Here is a 15,445-nt window from a genome sequence, read left to right as displayed (position 1 = left end):
TTGTCTTAGAATGCGAATACGCAATAAAAATAGTGGAATCCCGTTTGAAAATACAAAGTTGACCCTGCCCACGGAGGAGGATTGGTTAGGAAGGGGCCAGTTGCAACACAATGCCCCCTTTACAAAAATCAACTTTTCACCTAGATTTTTTTTTGTACGATGCATCGTTTTCGAGTCATTTACTTGTCTCAGGTTAAAACAAACACCGTGCATGTGCATTTATGTATGTGTGTGCATGGTGTTCGTAAATTCCCGTTACAAACTTCTAGGACTTGCAAAGGAGAATGGGTATATAATATTTTGAACACGAAACCATTTTCAGTTCAGATATGCAATGCGTCCATGTCCGCTGAGAGAAAGAGAAACGTCTCAGAAGTGCTTGTCCTGCTATGCAATAGGGTAAACAGGATGACACGTACTACGTCAGACGGTCACCTGATTTCACTCAACGTCTACCTTGCTGCGACACTTATTCATTGCCTAAGTCTCCGATACATTAAACATGGTTTGGTACGAGTTTTCGGAATATACTGACACGCTCCTTGTGTACGACGCAGCTCGAGGTAACGAAAGAGCTGCTAGTCGGCTGTATCACGGACGTTTTCACAACGTAGCACCCAATCGCACAAACTTTTTGCCCAAGTTACGCAACGGGTCCGAGAAAGAGGTACCTTCACCGTGAGAAGGCATAATTGTGATGCTCCATGGCAATGCCGCACACCCGAATTTGAAGATGATGTTCTGCATCGCCTTGAAAAGAATCCGTCAACGAGTACTCGAACAATTGCGCTTGAAACGGGTGTGATAGTCGTATCGTGGGACGTTCTGCGTGAGCAACAATTACATCCGCAGCAGTTGAAAAGGATCCTCGCTACGATCCAACCGATTTTCTACAATTTATTGCCTACTGAACGTGGTTCCTGCACCGCTGCATCGACACGTCTCTGTTCCCACCTCGAGTTCTGCTCACAGATAAATGTAAGTTCCGAAGAGAATGTGTTCTGAATTTGCGAAAAAACATGTCTGGGTAGACGAAAACTGTCGTGTGACACAGGTGCAGGGATTTCAGCAGCGGTCTGATATTAACGTGTGGGCAGGTGTCCTGGACGGTCATGTCACTGGGTCACACCTCCTTCCTGCATACTTGATCTTCTTACAAAGCGTATGTGATCTGTTCTTGAAAGCTGTGTCACTGAATGTCCGTCAGCGTATATCGTTTCATCATGATGGTGCACCACCTTCACTTCTCACGTGCCATTCAGGGACATCTCAACAGACAGTATGGTGAGACATGGACAGGCCTAGGTGGTCCAATAGTGTGGCCGCCGAGATCGCCGGATTTAACCCAAATGGACTACTTCTTATGGGGTCGTATGCTATGTTTAATTTACGAGACTCGTGTAGAGACAGAGAAAGATCTGCTTGCAAGAGTTCTGGCCACTGGTCACTGCTCTAGAAATTAAAGAGGGACCAGGTGGGATTGACAGTGTGTACTAGAACTTGCTTCGTCGGTACAAGGTCTGTAATAACGTTGGAAGTCTGCACATCGAGCCGCTGTTGTAATGCATCATTACTGTTCTGTATGCACAGTATGCTGGGTTCTTTTTTGTTTTGGAATAACGTAAACACGTAATGTTTAAGTGTTAATACAAACAGAAGTGATAAATGGATGTTGCGTTATGTTTCCTTTCGAACTGTTACCTAATAATTGTACTGCGGCAAGCCCAGTTCAGTTCCTCGAGCGACTCAACTGAAACCGTCGTAGAACGGAAGCGGTACATTTCTGGACATGGCTTCCTATTCAAAATATTATTTACTCAGTCCCCTCTACAAGTCCTTAAGCTTGCAACAAAAATTTATGTATGTACGAGGGGGAGTTGGAAAATAAGTTTCCCCTCTCGACTGTGGGCAGAGTCGTGCGATATGGGCGAAAGATGACACGGCAGGTGAACGCGCACGTGCAAGACACCCATACACCATTGGATAGAGGTCGACCGCGATCAAGCAGATGGCGCTGTCGCAGTGGCAGTGAAAAGGGGAGGCCAGACGCTCGGTCTTTTCCCGAAGCTATGGATAGAAGGTGCGTTTTGGAGTCGTGGTCAAAGGCGGAAGTAAGAGCTGTTATCCGCTATGAATGGGCACGTGGAGTATCAGGCACAGAAATTCATAACCAGCTTGTTGAGGTGTATGGGTCAGGTATTATGTCGAGGAAAATGATGCGGAGATGGTGCCAGCAATTCAATGATGGACGTTAGCAACGGCAGGACATACCGAGACCTGGACGGATGCACACGGTCACTATAGATGCAAATGTCAGGAAGATGGATGACATGATTAAAGCGAACCGGCGTATCACCATCGATGGTGTAGCGGCAGAACTTGGAATCGGACATGAGCGAGCTCACAAGATCATCCACAACATTCTTCGATACAGGAAGGTGTCAGCACAACGGGTGCCCCACCAACTGAGCGCGACACACATGGAACAACGCTCGGCGTTCAACCTGGAACAGCTCGTTCGTTACCATGCTGGCAATGACCTTCTGCGCCGGCCGCGGTGGCCGAGCGGTTCTAGGCGCTTCAGTCTGGAACCGCGCGACTGCTACGGTCGCAGGTTCGAATCCTGCCTCGGGCATGGATGTGTGTGATGTCCTTAGGTTCGTTAGGTTTAAGTAGTTCTAAGTTCTATGGGACTAATGACCTCAGATGTTAAGTCTCATAGTGCTCAGAGCCATTTGAACCATTTTTGAATGACCTTCTGTTTCGGATGGTGACGGGGGATGGAACGTGAGTCCACCATTACACGCCCGAATCGAAGACCGCATCCATGGAGTGGAAACATATGTCATCACCTTTCCGAAAGAAGTTCAAAAGCACTCCATCTGCAGGTAAAATGCTACTCACCGTTTTCTGGGACGCCAAAGGAGTTTTGCTGTATAGTATCAGGAAGAGTATCCAGCCACCCACTGACACTAACAAGGCCTCAACCCATATAACAGTACTGCCACCATAGAAAATAAGGAGGAAAGGCAAAGGAGTATGAGAAGAAGAGGAAAAAGAATTAAAGAAATTCCCAATACTCATGCAACAGTTATCGTTTTAATATTCGATCAAGTGAAACAATAAAACACATGTTTTGAACCATTTTATTTAATTTTATTTTTGTGCGTACTTCGTAAAGTTTTATCCAGTGGATTTCCGCTTTTTTCTGCATCATACATCAAGTGTTCCACCATTCACACATGGCTGGACAACGGATCAGTTTGGTAGCAAACACTTCGTTCGAATTAGATTTACTAGAATCATGTGTAAAAATGTTTTGGATATTGCTGTCAGAAATTACATCCATCTTATGTATGTAACATTTTCACATTTAAGTAGAGTTTATGTTTTATAACTTTACTTAAGCCAACGCCTATAATGAAAAAATATTTAAGCAAGGGATAAAATATATGAGAAACTTTCTTATTGAGATAACAGTGGTAGTGATACAGATACTATTAACAATTTGCGGCCTTCGTTAGTCACTGAGATCCAAATCTGAGGTTAAACATGTATTCCAGCTTACTTGTATTCCCAGTACGGAGTGACAAAATGTTTCTGCAAATTTCTATAATTACACAAGATGTCATAAAAACACCGACAAGTTGTAGAGGTAGTTTCCTTACACCGAAACAAGAAATAACATCAGGAGGAGGTTGTTTGGGCCAAAACGAGACAAAAATGTCTAGTAAACATGAGCTATAAAATGCATTCGTTAAGAGCTATGGTTACTTGTTCAGTAGAATTTAGTGAAGATGAACAAGCGGTCTTGGCTCTTAAAATATCCATTTTAGTCCCCATGATCACTGGACCTTTTTTCTTGGTTTGGTCCATATTACCTACTCATAAAATATGGAAGGCAAAGTCCTCGTAGTAGAAGAGATCGGCTCGATAGTATCAAAGATCAACAAGTGCTCATAGCTCTTGAAGTATGTATTTTAGATCCCATTATTAGTAGATTTTTTTTCTTGTTTCTGTATAAGGAACCTGCCCCTAAAGCTGGTCGTATTTTTTTGGGACACCCTGCATATACCAGACTTTGCTAGTAAATTTTTGCTCTTAATATAGGACTATTAATGCTCTAATAATAGCAACCCTTAGTCAGTAGCACTATTCGTGGTGCATCTCAGAGATTTTTATGGAAATTAAATCAGACTTTAGTCAAATGTATTTTCAGATACAAAGTAACTACATTATGAGATTTTCACTCTGCAGCGGAGTGTGCGCTGATATGAAACTTAAACTGAGTGCCAGACCAAGACTCGAACTCGGGACCTTTGCCTTTCACGGGCAAGTGCTCTACCATCTGAGCTACCCAAGCACGTCTCACGCCCCGTCCCCACAGCTTTACTTCTGCCAGTACCTCGTCTCCTACCTTCCAAACTTTACAGAAGCTCTCATGCGAACCTTACAGAACTAGCAAGGTTCGCAGGAGAGATTCTGCAAAGTTTGTAAGATAGGAGACGAGGTACAGCATCATCAGATGTAATAGTCCCAGGATAACGAAAAATCTGTCCCGAAATACCTAAAACTGATGGTATCTACTTCTTAAATCCATACTACGTACTGCCACAAGCTATCAACGGGCTCTATGGTGCTGGGTATGGGGTACACATCTGTTAAAGTCTTACTATTTAAGACGGAGGTAATGATTGAAAATCACGAGATCCCATTACCGCTTCGTAATAGCACACAACTGCTCCCAAAAGAATCTCGCATTCTTCAGCTTATTACACCTCTGCAGAAGTCCCTGTTACAACAGTTCTAACTACTCCACCTTATTCAACTCGTCTGTATATTTCACGAAAGTCTTCTCCTCTCCCGTTAAACGCAGATTCCCTACATGCAGCAACTGTTTATCGGACCAACACCCAATACTCGCCGACTTTGTCAGCTCCTCCACAAACGACATCAGATCCTGATAAAATCTTTTAGAAAAAGGAATAACTAGCTTAGTGACAGCTGGACCTATTACAAGGTTCGGTACCCTGAGCAAAGCAAACTCCTCACCTCTATCTACAAGCTTATTAATCAATACTATATTTTCTGCTCTCCATCGCGCTACCTCATTAATTAATGCCTGAACTGCCTCTGACTCAGTGACGCCCTGCGTCTCTGCTATAAAAACAAATTTATTTTTCATTCTCATGCAATACAAATACGTAATAACTACTAACTGATTAACAAAATTAAAAATAAAGAAAAAATTACACCTTGAGTCTTATTATCTACTATCTACATTGCCCACACTGCTTCCCAACATGACCCAAACAACGACATGTAAAAGAAGTTACATCAACAGATTGAGCACAAGGTGCAGAATGCCCAAGCAGATTACATTATGAACACCTCACAGGTTCTAAACATTGCTCTTTACTCTTACCACGTAATTCAGAAAGATCAGCCAGTTCTTCTGCTCTATACAAAGTCACCTTAAAGTTACGATGACACTCACTGTTGGAATTTATGCCTGTCACACACACAAAAAGTAACAAACAGTTTCTCCACTCAACCTCTATGTCGATACTGACGACCGTGGTCCAGGCATCGTGCTGTGTGGACGACGCACACCCTGCTACCCACTGAAACGACGTCAGAACGACACCACTACATAGCCAACCCTAGGTAGCAACGCTGACGGGGGTTAAGTGGCCGTGGGCGAGATTGGACGGCAGGCCGATAGGGTCCAAGAAGTGGCTGCCGGAATTAACACTTTATTTCCAATTGCCACGTCGATTCTGCGACGTGGTGAGGAAGCGACCACACACCTGCCCCACAGAAGTGAACGTGTAGTCAGTCGGCTGGTAGCCAGTGTCCATCCAAATGGCTGCAGCTCGTGCTGGCATCCTGCTTTGCTAATGTCTTCAACCAATACTGAGCCCGCATTTGTTTTGCGTGAGCTACAGCACTGATGTCAGCAGTGCATACTGGGGTCTTGCATACGCAGCCACTCCGTGCTAAATGAGCGCACACAGGTGGCCAAGGCGAGCAGCAAGAGATGCGCCCACCATGTCCTCAGTAGGCAGCTGCTGTGCATGGGGTGCAACGCATTGGGAGGCAGACAGCCCAGCTGGGAATCAAACCTGCGGCTCCAGCTGCAGCTGGCGTCTCCGTGTCTTCTCCTCTTCTGGCAAAGTACCTGTATTTTGATGGTGCTGCTGGACTCCAAATGACTGCTACAAAGTAAAGGGTTACTTGTACCAGATAGCAGCACAATTTTAGTAGCTATTTCCATTCCTGGTCGCAACACCATGGAAACCCCAACAATAGAGCTATCGCTTTGCCTATGTTGTATATTGTTGCTGTGCTGCACTTTATGCCAACCAAGTAAGGCTAGCTTACGATCGTATGGGATATTAAGTGAAATTTGTGACTAGAATGAAAAGTTTTGGGTAGGGAGAACACAGAAAGCTATTTTTGAGAGAGTCATTGACAGCCGTAGAAGTAACTTGGAGTGTGCCCCAAGGAAATGTGTTGGTACTCTTGTTGTTCATGTTATATATTAATGAGCTTACGAACAACGTTAATAGTAACCTCAGACTTTTTGCAGATGATGCAGTTTTCTATAACGAAGTCCTGTCTGAGAAATGCTGAATAAATTTTCAGTCAGATCTTGATACATGGTGACAGTTATTAAACAATATCAAATAGAATCGTCATAACTCCTTAACAGTTTCCGTTAGGACGTTCAAACTACACTGTTGTTCACAGGGCATAATGGAAATTATTAGAGTTTGGTATAGCAACGTAGCCCACTTTCATTTAGATAGTTTCGTGACTAAGCAAAACTTGCGCATTTGAGGGAATGAGAATCAGCATTTCGCGATCGAGAAGGCTCTTCATTCTCAGCGGGTGACTGTGTGGCGTGCAATGTCCAGTCACGGAATAATCGGTGCGATATTCCTTAATGGCACAGTGACTACCGAACGGTGCGTGAAGGTTTTGGCAGATGATTTCATCCCCATTATCCAGAAACACCCTGATTTCGACAAGATGTGGTTCATGAAAGACGGAGCTTGACCCCTTCGAAGCAGGAGAGTGTTTGATGCCTTGGAGGATCACTCACTCTGAGCACTACATTCTGGCTCTGGGGTACCCAGAGGCCACTGGAAAGGTCTTCGATTGAATTCTCCGGATCTGAACACATGAGACTTCTTTCTGTGGAGCTATATTAAAGACAGGATGTACAGCAATAACCCAAAAAAATTGCTGAGCAGAAACAGCCATCCAGAAGGGCATCGACAGCATCGATGTTCCGACACTTCAGCGGGTCATGCAGACTTTTGCTATTTATCTGCGCCACATCATCGCCAATAGTGGCAGGCGTATCGAACATGTAATAACTTAAATTCGAATATCTGCAGTGACTTTTACGTGTCGAATAAAGTGTGTGCACGCTGTAGTTTGTAACTAATTTATGTTTTTTTCCATATAGTTCAATAACTGTCACTGTGTAAGATCTCAGTGTGGTGCAGAAACTGACAGCTTTTAAAACTGAGCACTTCACAGAACGAGCAAACGTATAGTATCAGTGAGTCGCAGTTGGAAATAGTCAACTCACATAGATACCTGGGTGTAACACTTTGTGGAGATAAGGACTGGAATGATCACATAGGCTCAGTTCTGGATAAAGTAGTTGACATACTTAAATTTACTGGCAGAATACTGGAAAATGCAATATGTCAACAAAGAAGATTGCCTACAAATCACTCGTGGAACGTACTCTAGAATATTGCTCAAATGTGTTGGACCCATATCAAATAGGACTAACAGGGGATGTTGCAAGTAAACAGCGAAGGGCAGCACGAAAGGTCACAGGTTTGTTTCAGCTATGGGAGAGTGTCACTGAGATACCGAAAAAACTGAACTGGCAGACTCTTGAAGATAGAAGTAAACTATCCTGAGAAAGCCTCTTACAATGTTTCAAGAACTGGCTTTAAATGATGAGTCTAGTAATATACTACAACACCACACATATCTCTGCAGTAGGACTGTGGGGACAAGATTAGGTTAATTGCGGCATACATGGAGGCATTTATACAAGGGCAACTCGAATTGTCACAGGTTTCTTTGACCCACCGGAAAGTGTCATTGAGATGCTGAAGAAACTGACCTGGCACACTCTTGAAGACAGACGTGAAGTTTTTCAAGAAAGCCTACTTGCAAGGTTCAAGAACTGGCTTTAAATGACAACTCTTGGAATACGCTACAGCCCCCTACGTATCACTCCAGTAGAGATCACGAAGAGAACATTAGATTAATTGCAGCTTGCATGGGGGCGTTTATACTGTCATTCTTCCTGTACTCCATACAGGAATAGAACGGGATAAACCATAATAACACACACATTAGGACGTACCCTTTGCCATGCGCTTCACAGTGGTTTGCAGCGAATAGATATACAGTAGAAGTAGGTCTAGAAAGGTAATCGTATGGCCACTTACACCAGTAACAGATGTGAAAGGAGGAAGGTAATGCGTAACAAAACATTCGACAAGCTCCTGTCCCAGAAAATAGATTCTGATCCATTCCTCAATGGCTTCAGTAAAATAATATCGAATCAGATGACATGGGCGACTTATTGCAGGACATAATGACAAGTCAGCTGCAATCTTTGAACAGTACTGTGCATTTCCAAATAATTTGTATTTGGACAACTATGAAACTGAAACAATGAAATACATCATACCATGGTTTTATTAAGTTCACTGACAGATGCTAAGATGTTGACAAACTTAAATAGTTGAGACAGGTGTCGTAATGGCATAGAATCATGGGTCTTGAATCAGAAGTTGTAATTGTAGTAGCGTTAGTAATTAGTATTGGTAGAAAAAGTAAAAATGAAGAAGTAGTAGTAACAATTGTAATATTATTAAATGTCAATATAACAGTAAGTAACGAGGGATGATAGGAGCTTGTCACCACAGCATGATTCAACCAGAAGTAGCTCACTCTTTTCGTCACACAGGAATATACAACTGACTATGAAGGTAAATGAGGCAAGAGGAAAATTATGCACAAGATAGTGGCTGAAGTGGAAAAACAGTATATGTGGCGTACATTTATGCATGACAGACCGAGGTAACAGATGCTGTGATCATTTAACCAACTGGACAAGTCAAATGATTCTGTCCATATCTAGCAATCTGTATTAATTTTTGAGTCAGTCCATGATGTATGCCTGCATACACCAATGGAAAATGACACATTTTTGATTCCTAGTTCTGGTACAACACAAAGCTTTAGCTAACCACAAATCTTTAAACAACATATACTCAGCGAAGAATAAAAACGTCATTGTTCTGAAATAAGACCATTCCGCCTGTAACTAGCTGCAGCACCATAAAAAATGACGTTGGATTTTATAACGCTGATATCATCATGGTGGTCTAAGTAGATTTCCTGAGTGGCTGGTTGATGAAATGGAATCAAAATTAATAAATAGATGTAATCATAAATACTCCACGTTAAATGAACGTTACTGAAAGTTTTTTCGCAAATTTCTCTTATTTTCTGAAGCAGTGCCAAATAATTCTGTTTAGAGCTATGCTGTATTATTTTCAAGTCTTGTGACAGACAGTTTTAGAGTATCTATGGAATCATCCAACGAATTTTGTGCCATAGATAATTTGTCGCATTTGTTTCGAGTACAGAGCATTTGTGTGTGTGTGTGTGTGTGTGTGTGTGTGTGTGTGTGTGTTTACAGGAGTGGAGTCTTCCTTAATTAAATGATGCAGAACAAGAGTGGGTGATGTCTCAGTAAAAATAAGAATATTAAATTGTTTCGATATTCATATCTATGGAAAGATCTTTTACGCTCAGTACAGACACATTAGTATAAAAGTAAATTAATTATCCTAAGAAAAAAGCTTTTACATGAAATGTTTGTGACTTTCACGTCCACAATGCGTTCCTAGTGAACCAAATTCCTAGGTGTCTCAGGACTACGAACCGAATTCCCGTCACTAGTTTCGTAAAAGGTGATTACAACTACTAAATTACGTTCATCCAGACAGCTCCACCGAACGCAAGAGTACAATTAATTTGTAGGCCTGCAATAATACGATCTTCATATTCGTGGCTTATGAGCAAGAACTAGTAATATATTCTGCACCCATGTACTGCACTTCCCTGACTGTACACTGCAATATGTTAGCGAGAATTTTCATATTTTCGTATTTTATGGTCATTTAAGAATCATGTGTATATATTTTATCACAAGAAAAGTCCATTTTTCCCACTTTTCACTAACTTTTCATCCACACAGTAGACAGTTCATAGATCTAAGAAACACCATCCAAAATAAGTCTGATATCATTCAGCTTATCACTACACCTCCATAACAATTTGTCTGCATTATCAGATCTCATAAAAATTAATGTTGAAAATTTTGACGAGATCGTACACACAGTTCGGTAATTTGATAGAACTCCAAGAACTATACCACTCAAATAATGAAATAAAAAGAAGGAAGTGTCAAGAGGCTGAAATTACATACAGAGCACAACGTGTTTTGTGAAACCGATGGCTTAGGATTGATGGTGCGCCATACTTTCAGCTACTTTTGTAGTATGCATGATGACTACTATAGGTGATTTTGATCTGAAGAAGCTAGTTTATTCTGCATATTCTCAATCTGTAATGGGTTATCTAATTATTTTTTGGGGATACTGAACTTGAAGGGTCAATATCTTTTTAAACAAAGGAGAATGGTATGTCAGTGATACCTGCTTTCAATTTTGGAATATCCTGCCAAGACCTGTTCAAAGAAACTTATTATTTTAACAATTTCTTCACAACATACATCGTATATAATACAACAGGACCAAAAATATCTCTCAAAAGTCTTCAAGGTGTTAACTTAAGTTGGGGATGCATGTATTCAGTGACTTGCAGGAGCATTTTAAATGAAATGTAGATAATGTGATGGATTCTACGATTCAATAAAAGAGCTTTCTATTGGACAACTTCTACTCCACTAAAGAGAATTTTTATAGAAACTCATAATTTAATATTTTAGGTAATTTTGCAGTTATAACTAGCACTATAACAGATAATCTTCATCAGTGTAAGTCATTACATTGTATTGTACTTAAATTACATGGATGTCTTTGACTTGTTTCTGTTCCAAGATGCCACTTTCTGTGGTATCCACGGAGCACTATTAATGTAAGGAAATGTGAAACGAACTGCAATTTATGTTCTATACTATTCTTTTGTGTTGCAGTATTTCAGATGTGTCATAACTGCATTCTGAGCGATGAATACACAGTCAGCAAAGAATCTATGATATATTTCTAAGTACATTGAGTCTTGGATTAAACACCAAAGCAGTTGAAATACTGTAAGTCGAAAAACATAAAAAGGACTGTCCTTGGCACTGAATTAGCATGCCGATTTCCTAACTTGTCTTTTCTACATAATGCTGAAATAGTGGAAGAGGTAACCCCTGATTCCCTAAATCTTGTGTAGTACCACTCTATGGTTCATGTACTTGATAGTAACATACCATCTTGAAATATTGTGGGAATAGCTCAAAAACATTGATAAATTTCCGTCCTCTATGTTCTGTAATAAACAATGCTAACATGGTGCACTGATAACTGGCGTTGTAATTCGTATGCTGTAACATTCGTAATTGTTTATTATTATTTCCTTCGTGTTTGATGTTCAGTGTACTCAGAACTATAATTTACATTCTGTGTTGGTTGTAGATAATTCGATTGATGGTAGAACATTATTGTGTAATAACATCGCTGAAACAATGTGCTCTGGAGATGGACTTGTTGGAAAGTGAAATCTAGATCTGTGCAAGAAGGACTTGTGGAACAAAGGTAAAAGTATATTTTCATTTCTCGTGACCACAATGATTCATCAGTTGTGCAATGGAGTGTACACTGTGATGAACTTCCTGACTGCTTGAAAAATTGTCTCGAACCGAGAGAGAAACAAAGAACCTTCCCTTATCAGGCAACGCAATTAACCCTTTTTAATCCTTAATTCCATGTAGCTTTGATCTTCATCCTTTATTTTCTCCTTCACTACTCACTTTTTACCTGATAAAGCAGTGACAATTAAATCATCGAAGTTAATAGTTTCCAGTTTTAAGAAACAAGTCAGAATAATGTTGGGAATTACCTCTACTGTTTGGTAACTAAATAAAACGTCATGAGCAAAGATCGCTAGAAAAAACATTTTATTGAATGGCCGTGTTTGACAGAACTGTTCTCATCAGATCTTATGCTTTTGAGTTTTTCAACATATTATCTATTCTGTTACCATACACTGCAGATGAATGACCATGACCATGACCATGACAGGAATATATACCCCTTCTGTACCGAAATTAAGTAAACGGCTTCTCTTCTGGCAGCTTACTAATAGCAAACAAGACCTGAACCTCAACACTAATAATAAATTTATAGCCTTGCTCTCTGAAAACTGAGATAAGCTTGAGCTCTATTGTAGTCTTTGGCTTTAGACAAAAAAATTGGCTCTGAGCACTATGGGACTCAATATCTGAGGTCATCAGTCCCCTAAAACTTAGAACTACTTAAACTTAACTAACCTAAGGACATCACACACATCCAAGCACGAGGCAGGATTCGAACCTGCGACTGTAGCGGTCGCGTGCTTCCAGACTGAAGCGCCTAGAACCCCTCGGCCACTCCTGCCGGCGGCCTTAGACACAAAGGATTTTTCCGCACTAAGGTTATTGTTTATTGATAAATTACTTCCTCTGTTCTTAACTTAATACATTGTACGATAACTTTTGCTTTAATTTTATGTTTATATATGAAACCTTCATGAATTAGTACGATGGTGTTAGTAATAGAAAAATGGTTAAGATATAATGAAAGTTTCATTTATGCTTTCTGTCTGTTTCGTGGTGATCCATTCTTAGGATGTATCAATAATGATAAATTCGTTAATTTGTTAAGGAATTACTATAATTTTCTGTAAGCCAGTTTTGCGTAATCCATGTTGAGATAGAAAGCCTTGCCATGGTACCAAATTTGTTTTGGGTTGTTTATATGTCTGCAACAGTAGTTGTAATGCTACCTAATTTTTATCTGGTCTGTTGCCAGACTTACTTAACTGTAAAGTCACAGATTCTGATCTTTTGATGCATAGAATACAAAAAGACACATAAGTTTTCGCCAGCTTATCTACTGTCTATTTTATATTATGTAAAACTGTAATAAGCTTTGTATTTATTTGAAATGTTAATACGTCAGATGTTGTGTTATATAATGCATATTTCTTAATATCAAACATTGTAATGATACTGGGTAACTGACAATGATAAAAGAGTAACAACTAGGCGAAGAGCACAGTCTCTGGTCACTCAGACGCGACGTCAGAGAGACATTCACTGAGGGCATTCACTGAGGGCTGAGTGATGGAAGAAGTCTGACGCGCAAGTGGCGTGCTCTATGTGGCTACGGTTATGTGAAGCCACTTAATATAATATACTGCGAGGCACTGTTCCATGGCGGGTGCGAGCAGATTAAGGAAACACCTATTACAGCGAGATCGTGGCCCTACATCTGCTGTGGTTAATGCGAGTGCGCTCGTCGAAGTTGGAGTTGTTGGAGCACTGTCGCCTACGCCGACTACAGCATTTCGACGACTACAAAAAGCTGCAAGATTTTATACAATCATTCGCTTTGTGTAGACACTGTGAGAAATTTCCCAGTGACTTGATTCTGATCATTTTCCAAAAATAAGTGTGACAATAACATTTTCCTACTACATTCTTTAACCTAAGTCATTGTAACCTAGCTAGGGTCCACACCTTTCCTGTGTGTGCTAATCCGAGTGTCCTGAGTGGATGAAAAGAACTGAATAACTAAATTACAAGTCTGTCAGTTTGCTTTTCTATTTAAAAGTTAGTTAAATGTAACCGGTAGAAACGCCTCTTTTCTTGCATAACAATCAGAGGCACTGTTCACTTTGAGTTTTAGAATAAAATTTAATTAGCAGTTGCACATAAAAATTTCTGAATGTCATTACCCTTGAGTGCATGGGCTTGGTTCAAAGTTCATTATCGGTATATGTTGCAATTCCCATAATCAAGCACATGATTAGTTTCCAGTCCAATTAACTTTCAAAAGTGATGAAGAATTCTATTAGAAACTATTTTATTAAACTTCAATTAATTTATGTTTTCTCAGAACTGCAAATATCTAGTTACCAGTAGCGTGAGGTTCCGTAAGTCTTGTCGAGCTACACTTCTACTAAATTCAGTGTCGTGTATTTCATAGCACATTCCTAATTAATTCATTTAACTATATTATATTATCTTAAGTTATTTCTGGCAGCATTCACGAGGCCATTACTAATTTATCGAGCAGTAAATGCCCTACTGGGCTGGTGACCGTAATTATTAATTATCTTAAATCATTACGCATGAGCTGTTATGGCCTAGCCGATCCTTATGATACCCCTTTCCTATTAGTATTTCACGCGAGCGATTGCACTAATTGTCAACTGAGACAACATAAAGTACAATAGCAGCAGAGTGCTAGGAGAGGAACAAGTTATTTTTTAAAGCAGCTTGTTGAACACGTCTTCCCTGTAACCGGTGTCAGATTTCTTCGGAAATGGCAGCCTTATTCAAAATCTTATATTTTCTGTTGGATACACTCGAAACATAATCAAATTACCACAGTAACGGTTTAATGAAAAGGCGGGGGGAAGGGGGGGGGCAGACACGTTACCTCATTAGAGTCTGGAAATGATCGTAAGATATTCTGGTTTTCATACCTGAAATGAGATAGGGTCGGAGAACACGACGAAGCCGATGTCGTACTCTCCCGTGGCGAGGTTGAAGCCGCTGTGCAAGAAAACACCAGAGGCTTCGTACACGGTCCCACCGCTGTTGCGCGTGGAGCTTCCTGCACGAACTGAGAAATAACTCCAGCCGACGCCATAGACGCAGTGTGCAGCAGTCAGCACATACGCGGAACTTATGATGGAGCCGCCGCAGGCGTGTTCGTTCAGATACTGCAACGAGACCATATACGGGTGCTGCGAGATGTCCACGAGATCACCAGAGATTATACGCCCGCCGGGACGGCGTCCCAGGGGGCGATGCCTCACGGAGGGCGCAGCGTTGCACGCGGCAGCTAGCAGGAACAAAGCAATGGCTGACTTCATCTCTCTGGCTGGCACTGCATAGCACTACGATTGTTATATGAGCCGCTCTTATCAGCTATCTGACACACTCCAAAGCGACCGCTGCTGTAGCGCAAACAAGTCAAGAACAACTACCAAGTTAAGAGGCTACATCACGGAAAGCGACACTTCGGGTTTAAGGAATACGTCATTTTATGACCACAGACGATACGATCACTCAGGTAACAACTCTTAACGATAGCGATCTCCAAATGACAAGAAG

The 15,445-nt window shown here is 41.0% G+C and overlaps 1 protein-coding gene across 1 annotated transcript in view; it reads right to left on the bottom strand.

Annotated features, from left to right (window-relative positions):
- The window catches only part of LOC126176211 (trypsin-3-like), a 49,995-nt gene extending 34,791 nt beyond the window's left edge, over nt 1-15,204 (bottom strand). Inside the window, exon 1 of the mRNA XM_049923356.1 lies at nt 14,812-15,204. Coding sequence (XP_049779313.1) covers nt 14,812-15,204 — 393 coding nt within the window. The remainder of the gene's footprint in view (nt 1-14,811) is intronic.
- Between the last annotated feature and the right edge of the window lie 241 nt (nt 15,205-15,445).

The sequence above is a fragment of the Schistocerca cancellata genome, chromosome 3 (assembly GCF_023864275.1).
Source record: "Schistocerca cancellata isolate TAMUIC-IGC-003103 chromosome 3, iqSchCanc2.1, whole genome shotgun sequence".
Lineage (NCBI taxonomy): Eukaryota > Metazoa > Arthropoda > Insecta > Orthoptera > Acrididae > Schistocerca > Schistocerca cancellata.
This window is presented reverse-complemented; position numbering and strand designations above follow the sequence as displayed.